We start from the raw sequence: 15,278 nt of genomic DNA on the forward strand, positions 1-15,278 counted from the left end.
TCCTGTTTCCATATGCTGACAGAAGTGTATAACACCCACTGTCTGGGCTGGTCTTGAGTACAGTGAAGAAACCTATTTCCAGAAAAAAGGAATGGGTGTTTGCCTTAGTGGAATTTCTGCAATACCACTTTCCACAGCCTTCTCAATCTGCCCTTCACACTCACCACGCTGGTTAAAATCTGATGTAAAGAGCTGCACAAAGGGAACCATTTGCAGTACACAACTACTTTTATTCATCTTAAAAAACCTGTGGACAATTCAGAATATTCTTGAGCACCATCTACTGACACATTACCTATTTACATATATTACAGCAGAGCAGGAGCTCTGCTCAAGTTCAAGTTGAGGTATTGCTTTCTGTTTAAAGTTTGACTATTCTAAATTCTCTAAAATCTGCACACTTACTTGGAATGTCTTGAAATTTGCTGTGGCTCCTGGAGTAGGGTTGTTAGTACAAATCTGGGGTCATTTGAGCAAGGTATTTCCAAGATACACTCTCCTAAAAACAGCATTTTACAGAACTACCTCATTCTTTCATACATTTTTTGGCACATACCTGGGTTTGGAACTATGGCTCTAATTGTTCCTCAACTCCTGAAACTAGGCAATACAGTTAAGCTACACAACTGTGCAATGCAACCTTAATGCTGCCCTCTTTGAGCAGGCCCCAATACCCTCATGACACACGTACTATCACAATGTTCTTGCAGATACTACAGAACATTAAATAAATAGGGAACATGAGCACTGTAGGACAGAACCTAACACCTTTAATTTGGCAAGGCAAAACTTGTGTTTAGGTCAGGTGTACTCAACAGAAGCCACTTACCCCTGCTCTACACTCAGGGTGGCTACTCAACAGAAAAGCTCACACTTGTTAAATTGTATAACCTCTTCATCCCCTTTTACAATTCTTCACCATTCCCATCTTTGATGTCCCATGGTAGTTTGTTAGCCTTTGCGTCACCCTTACTGAACCATTCCCAGTGGCTATTACCAACTCCAGAAGGGCAAAATTAAGGTTTCCTGGTTTTCAGAGCTCCAAGTTTAACTAAAGTCGACATTTTGGAATGATGAAATATCTCTAGGCAACCTCAAATCTGCGTGAACTAAGTTTTTGTCGGTGAATACAGACGCAGGACTCTCCCCTATCAACTCTGCCCTAACTCTAATCTTAGAAGTCTTCTTGCTTCTTTCCAAACAATGTTGAAAAATGAGGCGTTTTTCTCATGAAGACAAATGTTTAAATCAAAAGCATTTAAAACTAGGGTTTTGGAGACACTGATTTTATCATCCATTCCCTCTCAAAAACTGCCATATGTACAGAGGTACACACTACACAAGTATGTTTAATTTCATTTCCCAGTGGACACACATGGAAAACTAACCACTGCTGGAAAGCTCAGCAGTCAGGCCAAGCACTGATTTACTATAGAGACTAAATCACAGCACCCTCTCGCCCATAAAAGTGATCCTCTCCAGGACTGAGGGAAGTTGGCAAGGCACTGAGGGAATACCATGCAGTCAATATTGTTCTTGTTCTGTGGATAGGCTCAGGATGTCACCCTTTACAGCTTTCAATCCGGCACCTTTCACAAGCATTTAATACACTGACAGAATGAGTTCTGAGTCTCACAAATCTAGTACAAGTACCTCAGTTTCACTTCACTTGTTATATCTCGTTTACAGAACAGTCAGACTTCAAATATTGTAGAAACAGGCAGAGCATGGAGAAGGGCTGTTTTCAAGTATTCCCAATGATCTGGATGAAGCTTTCATTGGCTATATTATAAAAGCAAATACTCTCCTAATCAAACCCATGACGAGGACCATCTTCCTCTAGTAAGTTCCTTCCATTAAGGTTTTGAAATTAGAAATACAGCCTGCATCTACAGCTGCATGAATGTGAAAGCATTTTGATGGGTTGCAAAATACTCTTCACTTGGAGTAAATTATTAATTTTTTCCTTGGAACTACTCACAGGTTGTATGCATTGTATTACATTACAGATACATCTGTCTTTTCTAATCACGCTCTTAAACAGTGATGCATATCCTAAAAACATGACTTTTTGGTCTTGTAATACAGATTTTTTTAAAGACGCTACCCATCTTGTGTCAGATCTGAAATCAATAGCTGGATAGAAAAAAAAGTGTGTACCAGATGCTATAAGATGTATTTTTAAATGTGTATCTATTAAATTTCTTTTTTTTTTTAAATTTGTAGAACGCGCATGAATTCTCCCCAAATAAATATTTCAGTATCGCTAGATTAGTTTAGCAGACTCAAGAATCACATAGGCCAGAAAAGATAAGCGTCCTTTTAGGAAACCATGCAGTTTCATCACCCCTACCCCCTCCACATACAAAATAGCTGGCCCTCATTGTTGTTGATCAACATTCTCAACCTCGCTAAGTCGCATTCTTGCCAATTTGTGGCTTGGACTCCTTAAAATGTTTCTCTGTAACTATTAGTACTCCAAAACATTCACTGTCTGTTCTATTGTGTTCTACAGTACCTTGCTTGTAACTTTTACCAAAAACCATAAAAATAGGATCTCAGAAAACACAAAGAAAAATGCAATCAAATCAGCTGAAGGTCAGCACTAAACATTTCTTTAAAACAGGGGTTTAAGTTCCAATTGCAGGTTGGATTTCTCCAGAGCAACTGTTCAGTAGAAAAAGGACATTAGAAATATATGTGTGGGGGCTCTCTTGTGCAGGGTCACACTGTTTCTTCCTGGGACCCTTCCTGTTCAATGTGTATTTGAGGTCACTAAAGGAGATTTTGAGACATTTAGGGTTGTAGTGAAATCTTAATGTAGATGGTACTCTATATACTCTATAGTCTCTATATTCTCTGTAGTCTCTTTGCTTTCCTAATTTCTGGCAGGAGATTGAGGCTTGGATGAGAACAAACTGTCTGGGGCACAATCCAGAAAAGATAAGAGGATGTTGGCTGGTTGTGACAGTATGTGGCAGAGGCTTTGTCAACAGACGGCAATCTTGAAGTCCTACTGGATACATCACTGTTGCTAGGATCTTAGATAAAAGTTGTGGCCTGGAGTTCATTTCTTCATCTGTGGTTGACCAAGAAATGGCAGCCTTCTCGTAGAATATCAGGGTTGGAAGGGACCTCAGGAAGTCATCTAGTCCAACCCCCTGCTCAAAAGCAGGACCAATCCCCAGTTTTTGCACCAGATCCCTAAATGGCCCCCTCAAGGGTTGACCTCACAAGCCTGGGTTTAGCAGGCCAATGCTCAAACCACTAAGCTATTCCCCCCAGCCATGCACCCCTCTCTCAAACCTCTATCACTTCCAGATTAGACTACGGCAATGTGCTTTACTTTAGGCTATCCTTCAAGACCACTGAAGAACTTCTTGATAGTGCTATATGATGCAGGGACTTGGTTTAGAAGTTGCCTGTTGCAACTGCAGAAGTCAGCTAGGGGTACTGTGGTCTTCAATTCCCAGGGTTCTTCTCTTGAAGGCTTGTAGCTGGGCAGTCTTAAAAGACAGATCCTTAGCTGTTGAATTTGTTCCTTGTTGTGGTCTGTCAGCCCAGCTTTTGCAACTTGAGAACAGAAGGTAGGGTTCATCAGTTTATACAGGCGTTTTCCCAAGTATCAATGTTTCAGTCAGGATTTTTTTCCCTAAGCAGCAGATGTGATGGCTATAAAGTTGAATATTTTATTGTTTATTATCAGCAAACATGAATATAGTTTTAAATCGAGCAAGGTGATGAGTGCCAAGTTGGCTCATATGTAAATAGCCTGTAGCTGGATTTGAGGGTTGATGAAAATGAGACATACAGATCAATTTATTTTTTCTGGACTTATGAAGGCAGACCTTCAGGGACCATGTCACTGATTACATATATTTTACACCACAAGGGACTTGATAATTCACTGCAAAGACTGCTGCTGACACTTAATATTGCCAAAACTCTTCTACTCCCAATATGTGGCTGCAGAGAAGCACTTGTGACTTCTCGTCAGTTAGGACTAGTGGTGTACAAGATGCTTTTCTTCACTTCCATTCTTTGGAAAGGCTGTATCTTTTCTTCTTTGGCCACAAGAAAACCCGAATATTATCCTTTCACCACCACTCCACACATCCCAGCTGCATGAAGGCACCAAGAGGATCTCTCCAGTCTCTAGGACTATGGTGGTTTCTTTGGCAGGATCTATATCTTATGCACCTGCAACCAGGAAAGTCACGCTGACTGTTGCAGCAGGATGTGTCCTAATCTTCTACTGGTGCGGGAGCACTGTGAAGAGTGTATTTTCAAAGCCAGATGGAAAAAGCTAGAACTGTGGCAGGAGAAAGACAGGATTGGGGAAAATAACAGACAGCATCTTCTCAGAAAAAGAGGGAGGTGGCCAAGGAAATTATGCAATCACAATAGTAACCCTTTGTTTACACAGTTATTATAGACACATATAGCAGCAAGTTGGAGTCAAAGGATGAATGTCTTTCTTCAAAGAGAATCTCCCTTTATTATTTTTTAAAATAGGCCTAATCTCTACCCATCATGTAAACACTCCATTTGAGTGTTAGCTTAAAATATCATCAGGGGATTCAGTGTCTTTTCCTAGAGGAAGTAAAATACTATCAAGCAGATAACTATGGTGCAGCTCTGTAGGAGCAAGTAGGAAAAAAAAAGATAAAACAATCAAATCAAAATGTCTGCTGGCAGAGAGGGAAATTTACAAAGTAGTATCCATTTTGCTTGTTTAGAGAGGTCTGAAAATTGAGGAAACATTATTAGTGTTACCGTGAAATTCACAATAATATTTATGGGTTGTCCATCAAAGACCAATAGAGGGTCACCTCTCAAAGCCAGGAAAACATGGGCTGTCAGAAAATTCTGAGCAAATATGCCATTAAACCCCATCAAGACTGTGAGAAGCCATTCAATAAGAACCTTACACTGGCTGCGAACAAATTCATTAAAAGAGTGTGCTCAAAGTTGACACAAACAGCAATCCTTAAAAAAAAAAATGAAAATTAATAGTCCATGTCACATGCGCCAGTAAGGAAGCACAGAACAATGCCAAATCACGCAATGTGTGCACTTACTGGATAAGTGTCCTCTGGTATTTATGTCTAATTGATATTAACCTTTATTTCAACAAGCACATTTATTTCTTTGATCAATTGCTTTTACTTCTCATTTGTTTGACCAAATCTGAAAGCGTTAGTAATTTGGTCAAATTACAATTCTAAAATATCAACTAATACAGCCACCATAGAAGAGCCATATTTTCTCTGATCTTGCTTCCTCTTTTATCCCTAGCTATTATTAATATATCAGTTCTCTGGGGCACTAAATTATTTGATACAAAAAGTATTCTACTGATATTACACACTTAAGGTTTCTAAATCTTAACTGCAAAAAACAAAAAAAACCCAAAAACTGTCCTTAAGTGTAAGTTTGTGGAAATTGCATGCAACAGCTCACCCAACATATGACATTTGTGCTGCTGTAAACAACATGTGCAAGTTATTTTTTTAAATAAAAGCCAGCAGCTGTTTTGCTAATTTTTTTATTGTGCAACATACATTGCCAACTTACATGTATCATTTTTGTTGTTAGCTTTTAAGCTTTGCAATTCTGCAAAAAAAATGGAAAAGTATATAAACTTATATAGCACAATGCAGCACAAAACAAATGCCACAAGCTGTAGATTTTCACCTTACAGATATTCACTTACCTAACAGCTAATAAGGATTTTAGTAACTATCAGGTGTGGCAAAATAAGAAATCTCCTGCTGTAAAGACATATCAAAATATGCCAGAATTTTTTTTAAATGTTTAAAGACATCCTGCTGGCATGCTCTCTCATTTATATGGACAGAATTAAATTTCTCAATTTGCATTTGATATTTAGGCATTTCCAAAAACTGCACTTTGATGAAAGGAAGACTTTGAACATAAACATAAATCTAACACTCTTGGTATTATTTGTATCAGAATGTAAGTTGAGCTCAGATTTCAAAATTCTTTTTATAAATACTTCTTGTCCTTCCAAATTTAGGCCCTGCTTGAATTTGTGCAATTGATTCTTTAAGCTGTCACTGCTGTTTTCACAGCAAAGTTTTTCTCTCCAAAGTAAATTAAAAATTTGCATTTTTTTCTTAAATAAAAGTTTAATGACATTTTGTTACAGCTAAATCTTCTCCCGAACTGGGACTGTCAAGATACCTAGAAAACCACAACACATAATTAAACAAATGTGTATTTAACATATTAAATGATTTATTGCAACTGACTGAAATATAAGTCTTGAACTTTAAGACAGTGGTAAAGTAGCAGCTGAGCTACTTGGAAAACTGTGGTAGCAACAGGCTTGGCAGGATTCAATTTTTTAAAATAATTTCAGTGCATAATATTGATGTTTCTTTTTAAGCATTGTTTTAGATTTTATTGATTTAAATTTTCTCAGTTGCATGAAATTATGGGTTTAACCATTTTCCCCGTTTTTAAACATTTTAAATTTTCACAGTTGTTGGAAATTATGCGCTGGGGGAAGTCAGAATTATTTAAGCCTTATAAACTGTTAAAGCATAATTTGTCAACATCATATGTGAAAATATACAAATTAAATATTCTTATATCAACATCTCACTTATTTTTACTAATCAATTGCTAGTCCATTTGCAATAAGCCTAATTCAGAAGTCTAAATCACTGGGTTTTGAGTCCAATAAGTTCTCAAGTAGTGTTTTTCTTACTTTGACTCTCAGTAAATTTCAATTAGCATTGACAAGACATTTTATTTTCATCGGGTTTGTGTGTAAACAATGAAATAAACATTTACTGATAAACTAATCCTTCTTCCAAGCCTACTCACAATGTGAAAGAAACATTTATGAGTTAAATTACATTTTCTTTTGTACTAATAATGCAATATATCAGTCAACTATTGCTTTATAAATTCTTCTTTCAAGTCGCCTGCCTTGTTACAAATTATTAGTGAAATATCATTGTCAAGTGCATAAATTATCAGGAAGGTAAATGAGAATCAGATTATGAGTTGCCATTTGACTTAGTTGTGTCCACCTAGGTTGCTGCCAACAGTTTGTTTACACTGTGATAAACGAGTCGCGTTCATTTTTATTTTACACCAGTGATATAAGCCAGTTGCAGATACAGTTGCACAGAAGAGCTTTAATGCAAGATGTACGTTATTGCATAATGCCCCTGGTTTCCAACAGAACTACTATGAAGTGCCAGATACTTCCCTTCAATTGTGTAGCCTGGAGTTGAGCAAAGAACCCAAAATGGTGCAATGTCTGATTTTCCCTTTATATCGAGCCTACCAAAAGCTTCTTCACATTAATATCATGTAGTTCTCTCACTGCAGATAATACATGGGCCTATCAGATCAAACCTGGGGAGCACTCACTATGCAGCTCTTCCTGTGGGAAAGGAGGTTTGGGGGACAGAGTCAAATTAAAAATGAAAAATCTAGTCCATTAAGTGAAAAGAAGTTTCAAGGACTGCACCTGCTCTTAAGCCCCACTGACAATTTGTGATTTTATACTCATCTTTTTGCTATGTAAAAGGTTTCTCTCCAGCCACTACTGTGGGAAAGACCCACACAAATAACAGGAAAAACTGATTAACTAATTGACTGTAAATATGGGAAACAGACTATGTAGAAGAATCATCAAATGCACAAAGCAAATAAAGAGAAAAGATCAGAAGAAAAGATATTTTCACTGATCTTTCAGTAACAGCAATCTTGGGCATTACTTACAATAGCAGCAGGCAAAACATTCTCAGACGGAAGTGTACTTAAGTTAACTCAGTCCTTTCTGTACTCCCTAGCAGCTGAATAATGGCCATTATTTCCCAAGGAGGAATGCAGTGGGGAAACCCCATTCCCTCTAAACAGATACTCCCAAGCCTACAGAAGCAATCTCTACAATTCCATAGGCTTCTCAGAATTTGATACATTTTCCTTTCTCCAAAAGAAACATGAATTAGGGACTCTGACATTTCCTGACTATTTTTGCCCTCTGCCCAAGTTTTCCATAGCATGGGAAGATTTAGGTGGCAGTTACCAAGCTATTGCATAAAAGACCTGATCTAAAGTCCACTGAAGTCAATGGTCCCCAATATACAGTATTTCCTGGTAGCTATGAAGCTAACTTGTTTCACTTCTGTGCATTTTAAGTTCTATACAGTTTTTAAAAATCAAGATGACTTTTTTGTGAAAAATAGTAATCAGCCAAAATGTGGCTGTCAACCACTATATTCAGGAGACAGCTGCCAGCCTATGTCCACTTGTATGAATAATCTGTAAAATACATTATTTTTAAAAGGTAAATATTTCTGTATATATCAGCTCATCAAAAGGATTTTATTTGAAGTGATTGCTCACCCCGAAATAAATATAATTACACGAATATAAGAGATTGCACAGACACACCACATGGTTTAAACTTTCTTTAGAGTCTTTTGGACAAAAAATAACCATTCCATGATGGTGGTTTTTCAATGACAATACACATTTTAAGTAACCTACCTGAATATTCTCAACAAAGGTATCCAAAAATTTAATAGGAATTTAAAATTTAGTTCTTATACAACATAATACTTGCTTTCATACATGAAATATTCTTGCTGACCTTTCAGAAATCAAATTTCAAAGGACTTTAAAGCATTCATTAATTTATCCATAATAGAGATTTTATAACAGATACTAGTGATCTGAAACAAAAATTTAGCATGATTGATCTGCTTCTAAATTTGCATTAACCTTCCATTTCAAATCCATAAAACACTGCTACATTGGGGAATGTCATTGTATGAAAGTGATTCCGAAGTTGAATTCTTCGTGATGACTGGAGTAACAAATTGAGAAATTTTGCTAGAGAAGAGTTTAAAGGAAATGAAGGGATTTTACCATTTTATCTATAAATAAAGAAAGAAAAGTTTTGTTGCAGTCATTATTTTGGCAGATTCTATACAAGATTCTGTGATTAATTTTATTTAAACATAACTCTCATAATGATTTAAACTAAGGGTATGTAATAAAAATGGAGAGGATCAAAGGCTGACAGTTCTAATATAGAACTTGCACAATAATCACCTTTAACACTGACTAAACAAGGGATGACAAACAGGATTAGAAACTAGACATTTTTAAATGAAGAAACTTTGTTGCAGATTTTAACTGTTTTTCTAAGGTCAGTTTTAACTTTCAGTATGCAATTCAATACTTTATCTGCAACATGTAGTATAAAATGTACAAGTCATCACAGCAAAATTTACATAATAATTGGCTTTGGCTATGGTCTTATATAGACCTATTTACAAATCTGGGATAAGTAAACATCTGTTTACCTTTAAGTTCTATACATATGTTCAAACTTTAAACCTGTTTCAAATCAAATCCTGCAAGATAAAAGTCTTAAATATACATCTTAAACCATTACTGTACTGCAGCATGTGTATATATATTAATATTCCCATGGACCTGTTAAATTCTCCATTGATAGCTATGCACCACATGGAAGATTTTAGAAAAAAATCAAAGATATTCTCCAACTCCTTTGTTTCCAGAATTAATACCTTGGTGCCAGTGACTTTGGATTGCCATAAGCGGCTATTAGACTGGGAAAAATGTAGCTCCTGGTGCAAAAAGGACTGATGTGCCTCAAAGTGGTCCAAAATTTGGGGTGCAACTTATCCTCTTATTAAGAGAGGGATACCTTTTTACATAAATATAGTTGAGTAACTGCAAGTATTTTTGTCATCTCCAATAATCAAGCTCCTACATGCCTCCCTACCTCATTCTTTGGAATTTGTGTCATGAATGCACACCCCAAATATTGTATAAATTTTGGTTAGAAATCTTAATTTGCAGTGGTGGTTCCTCACATGCCCATTGTCAACAGATTGTGCTCTTTGACAAACTGACCCCAAAACCGAAGAGTTAATATTGTTGTTGCACTCCTGAAACAACTCAAGAGTATAGCTAGTGTTTATGAGTCCAACAGTTTGTTTTACAATTCTACAACTGAGATAGAATAATTTTTCTCCAGTTAAAACCTACCTCAGAACCAATATGAATAAAGAGGACAGTTATTTCCGTGACTCCTACAATTTCCAAAGCACTGTTTAGTTCATAATTAAATTTAAAAGAAAAACGATGTACATCTGCAAACAAGTACACAACTTTTTACAAAAGGCCTCTTTGTGATAAATTATCTAAAATATAGAGTTCTCATTTTCCTTAAAGTGCTATCATCATCAATATTGATTCAAAACCATCTATTGTTTCAAGAGGTCTTTTAGTACAGCACCAGCACTGGCATCAGGCAGCACTGGCAGTGGTGTAAAAGTAGGCAAGGCATCAGAAATAGGTTTCATAAGCAGATGCCCCGATCCACCTGCTCCAAGAGAAGTGGGGGTGATGAGGGGCACTGCTGCAGATCGGGGTGCCAAGAATGGATTCACATCTGGTCTTCTACTGGTTCCTGAGCCTGTAGTTTCTGAGATTTAAAAAAAACAAAAACAAAAACAAATAAAACAAAACCAAAAAACAAAAAAAATCACGTTAGAAAACATTCACAATCCACCAATTTTCAACACGTATGTGTAGAAAGCAGCTGGCTTTCAACTGGCTCCTCCTCCTCCATTGCATCAAATTGAATCTTCTTGCCCTACACTTCAAGGCCTTTCACAACTCTGCATCCTCTCAACTTATCTGCTTTATTATTACATCCCAATGGTAAAATTATACCAGCTTTGATTGCCCATGTATCAACTTCTCACAATCTGCCCCTCTTATACAAAACTCCTGCCCATACTAGCTTGTGTTCAAGTAATTTCAAATTCAGTATAAAAATTCTCTCAGTCCCAGATAAAACTAGGGCCCTACCAAATTCATAGCTATGAAAAATGCATCACGGACTGTGAAATCTGATCTCCCCCATGAAATCTGTCTAGTGGAGTGGAGTGGCAGGGCTGGGGGGCTCCTACTGTGCATCAGGCTCCAGCTGCTAGTCCCAGCTGGGCTGGGGAGGGATGAGACCACTCCTGGGGCTGGGTCAGACCCACCTCCGGGAACCCCCCCAGCTGCAGGAAGCTCCATGGCTGCTGGCTGGGAGCCCAGCTCTGAAAGCAGCATCATCACCAGCAGTAGCACAGACGTGAGGGTGGCATGGTATGGAACTGCCACCCTTTCTTCTGCGTCCCCGCCAGTAGCGGTACAGAAGCGAGGGTGGCAATACCGTGAGGCTCCCCACAATAGTACACCACACCATGCCACCTTTCCTTCTGTGCTGCTGCTGGCGGCGGCACTGCCTGCAGAGCTGGGGGCCCGGCCAGCAGCCGCTGCTTTCCAGCTGCCCAGCTCTGAAAGCAGTGCCACCACGAGTAGTGCAGAAGTAAGGGTGGAAATAACGCGAGCGCTCTCCTCCTCCCCCGCCCAATAAATAGCCTTGCGACCCCACCCATGATCCACTTTTGTGTCAGGATCCCCAAGGTTACAACACTTACATTTCAGATTTAAATATCTGAAACCGTGACGTTTATGATTTTTAAAATCCTATGACCCTGAAATTGACCAAAATGGACTGTGAATTTGGTAGGGCCCTAGATATAACCTATGTTTTTCTTTTGAGTTCAAATATCAGAAGAGGAAGCAGGCAAAAATAATCAGGTTTATAGTGGAAATTAAGTTGCTACTGCCACTCCATAATAATTCAATAGGTTTATTATTTTTTTTTAAAAAGAAGATCTTTTACCACACAACTGGCTCAAACTCCTATAAATACAGCAAGGCTACTCACGTCCTTTTGCATTGGTATGGGATTTACATCCTTATCTTATGCTTCTTCCATATGGTTTATCTCTAGCAACTGAAAACTTAGATACCAAAACAATTAAGGGATATAGGATGGGTGTCTTGTTTTATAAGGGAACAATATGGTTCCTGAATGAATAAAGTACCTCAGAACTTAGTTTTTCCATACGATGAAAATGGGCTTTTGCCAAATAAAATAGGGTACCCTGCCTATTATATTATAAATGACAAGAGTACAAAGAAATATGAGACCTAATTTAGCTTTACTGAAAATATTACTTTCAGAGATAAGCTGGTAGGGCAAATTGGAAATTCATTCTTTATGTTTCTCCAATTTACCTGTAGCATGAAACAGTTATTTAAAACTTAATATTGCAGCTTACAGTTGTTGAAGTTTTAATTTAAAAAGGTTCTATGATCAGCAACAGTTGGCATCTAAAGATGAAGTCCTAAAAAGCATATTAAAAAAAATCATTCCATATGCAAAACTCTGATTAATTAAATTAAGGACTTGATCCTACAAAGTGCTGAGGATCCTAAACATATATTACTCAGCAGCATGTGCTCAGTGTCTTACAGGATCAGAATCTAAAGGAAAGTCAATTGATATTTTTGCACATACCTGCTAGGAAGTATTTCAAGCATAGGCATAATTGTTCAAGTATTCTGACTTTACCAACGTGGAGAACAAATTAGAGATCCTTTCTCAGATCAAAAATCAATCTCAGATTGTTTAAAAATGTGAACTAATCTGCTAGTTTTAGCCTAATACTTAGGAAGTGAACTGGTGTTACACATCACAAACCACCACAAGCTTGGCGTTGTTAGCTCTATGAGACCCAGGCTGAACAGCAGGGATGCTGCAAATCAGGACTAGAGCACAGACATAACCACATGCAGGGAAGATTAACCACCATCTGTCTGGCTCTAGTGCTGGCTCTCACCATCAAAAGCAATATATTCACTCAGAGATTAAGGGGACTTTTTGGGGGATGGGGGAAGGGAGAAACAGAATTTCAAAGTGGTCTAAAGGAGCTAGGAGCTTAACTCCCATATGCCCTTTAGAATATCCAATCAGAATGAAAGGGCGGAAGGATGGACGGACACACACACACAGTCTCTCCCTCTCCCTTTAAAGTTTAACACAGAACTTCAAAATTTTCCACTAAGATATGCTGTTACCTGTAAGGCTGCTGGATCTGGTACTGTTAGGATTACAAATTCCTGTTGCTCCTAAAGGTTTCATGTCGTGAACAGAGAGTGTGGGTAGGGGAAGGTTTGGACGTGATTCTGTTTCGAGGAACTTCACAAACAGTTCTGAAAAGGACTAGAAAGAACATGCCCACTAATTAGAACATTTTCAATAATTTTATGGGTACATTAAGGAACATAATTTTCTTTAATTAGTAACTGCTTCGGGGCCAGGATTTAGAAAGTATGACTGGTCCCGAAAAGATTTTTACTGGGCTACTAGAATTTTTCTAGTCCTAAGGTCACGAGAAATCAGACCTTAACATGTGGTGATCATGGAATTTATTTAAAAAATTATCAGTTAACCTTCAGTGACACAGCAAAAATATAATTTAAAACTTTAATAATTTCAAAGGTAACATTTGTACCTCCACCATCAAAGTCTGATTGTTTCTTGAATCCCATGCTGCTACTGACATCATAAGCAGAAGAACATGGACACAGGAATATTGTCACTCAAGTTACAACAGCTTAATAAAGAGGAGAAAATGCCAGATTTTTTTTTTTTTTTTTAAAGGCCATTACTTTCTCCACTTTGTTTACCTGAGACACTATGCCATGGCAATGGGAACAGGAACTGCTTATGATGTCAGCAAGAGCATCAGACTCAGACTTTGCTAGGAGAACAAGCACTGCAGATACAAAATTATTAACCTTCCTCTTTATGCCTGTGAAGCTACTGAGTCAATTTTTATAATTAGCAAACACACTGGAAAAAACCTGTTCTAAATTAAATTAATTGACATCTACACCTTAAAAATCACAACTCTGGCTGGTGACTTACTTTACTACTCCACTTCATTGCTTGGGTCATTTTAGTAGCCAGTATCCTCCCATAACCTTACAGTTAGAGATTAATGCTTTACATCAATTCTCCAACATTTTTATTCTGTGGAACAGTGAACAAAAAACAACCCCAAAAACATCCCATTCTGCCGACCACCAACGCCAGCTCCATTCTACTGTGTCAGAATCACCACTTTATACAACTTGAAAAGTGGCTGCTTTCTCAAGAACTTCTGAACCTAAGACCAATGATGTACAGCACAGAAAAGCTAGGAATTCCAGCTTTCAAGTTAAAATTGAAAGGAGGGTGGGGGGGGCACTTGGGGAAAGGGAAGGACAAAATTGTAATCAAAGTATGATTTCATGGTCTGATATCCTGCAGCCTGCTGAAAAAACTCCCAGCTTTCAAACAACATATTTAACCTCTAACTCTGAAGGTCCACACAATAAAGGTCCCTGGTGGACAATGGTGTCATCAGTCCCTAGAAGAGCTGTAATATTTTGGTAGTAGCCCAGCACTTAGCACGGACCTCAGGCCAATATGATTTTTAACCTTCTATTTATTACTCATTTAAAAAAAGGTTGGAAAACAAAGTAGTTGCACTAACCACACAAGTAATTCAAGATCTGTTATCAATAAAACCAACATTAAATCAAGACCAAAATACCAAAACTAAAAATGTTAGCATTTATATGTAACTGTCATGGTTTTTGCATTAAAATGCAGAGAACTGTATAATTAATCCTTACGCTACTGAAAACCGATTGATTAGTTGGTCTTATAGGTGTGCTCGGGACACTCTTTGATCCAGCTCCTCCTCCACCGAGCCAACCAGTCACCCATCTTGTAACACCTTTTTGGTCTTCAGACAATAACTAGAGAGAATTTTTTTTAAAAAAAGAGAAATGCTGAAACAAAGAAAAAACAGCAAAACCAACCAACAAAAAGCAAACAAAACAATCAGCTTATGGCCTGGCTCCCTTACATTTGCTCACAAATGGCAAAGGGAACTGATCCAGATCATCCTACTGATGAACAGCGAACCCTTATTTACTGACAAAAGCTTGAAAACTGTTCTCCACCTCTCTGAAATATCCTCCTGATCTAAAATCCTGTTATGCATAAAACCATTGTTTAAATAAGCCTATATATATGAGTTAAACTAGTTTGACTAACTGAAGTAAACATTCTGAGACTGTCATATTACAGCTACTGTACTAGCAACCAAGTGAAGCTCTTTCCTTCCACTACATCAACATCCATCAGAGAAAATGACATCCTGCATCTATTATTCTATTAAAATCATCATAAGATCCAGTAGGATCAGCATGCCCCTCTTTAAGAATGAACACAGATGAAAGGCCAAATTTTTTATTTTCCATAAACATTGCTTTGCCTTGACATTTAACGTAGCAGC

The 15,278-nt window shown here is 37.6% G+C and overlaps 1 protein-coding gene across 2 annotated transcripts in view; it reads right to left on the reverse strand.

Annotated features, from left to right (window-relative positions):
• Positions 1-8,351: 8,351 nt before the first annotated feature.
• Positions 8,352-15,278, reverse strand: part of TRIP11 (thyroid hormone receptor interactor 11) — a 65,515-nt gene continuing 58,588 nt past the window's right edge. For both annotated transcript variants that reach the window (XM_084632375.1, XM_084632376.1), the window contains 3 exons: positions 14,611-14,736; positions 13,006-13,150; positions 8,352-10,507 (listed from right to left, as the gene is read on the reverse strand). In XM_084632375.1, coding sequence (XP_084488501.1) covers positions 10,287-10,507; positions 13,006-13,150; positions 14,611-14,736 — 492 coding nt within the window. In that variant the 3' untranslated portion in view covers positions 8,352-10,286. The remainder of the gene's footprint in view (positions 10,508-13,005; positions 13,151-14,610; positions 14,737-15,278) is intronic.

Source organism: Lepidochelys olivacea, assembly GCF_965140295.1.
Source record: "Lepidochelys olivacea isolate rLepOli2 genome assembly, chromosome: 6".
In the NCBI taxonomy this organism is placed as follows: domain Eukaryota; kingdom Metazoa; phylum Chordata; order Testudines; family Cheloniidae; genus Lepidochelys; species Lepidochelys olivacea.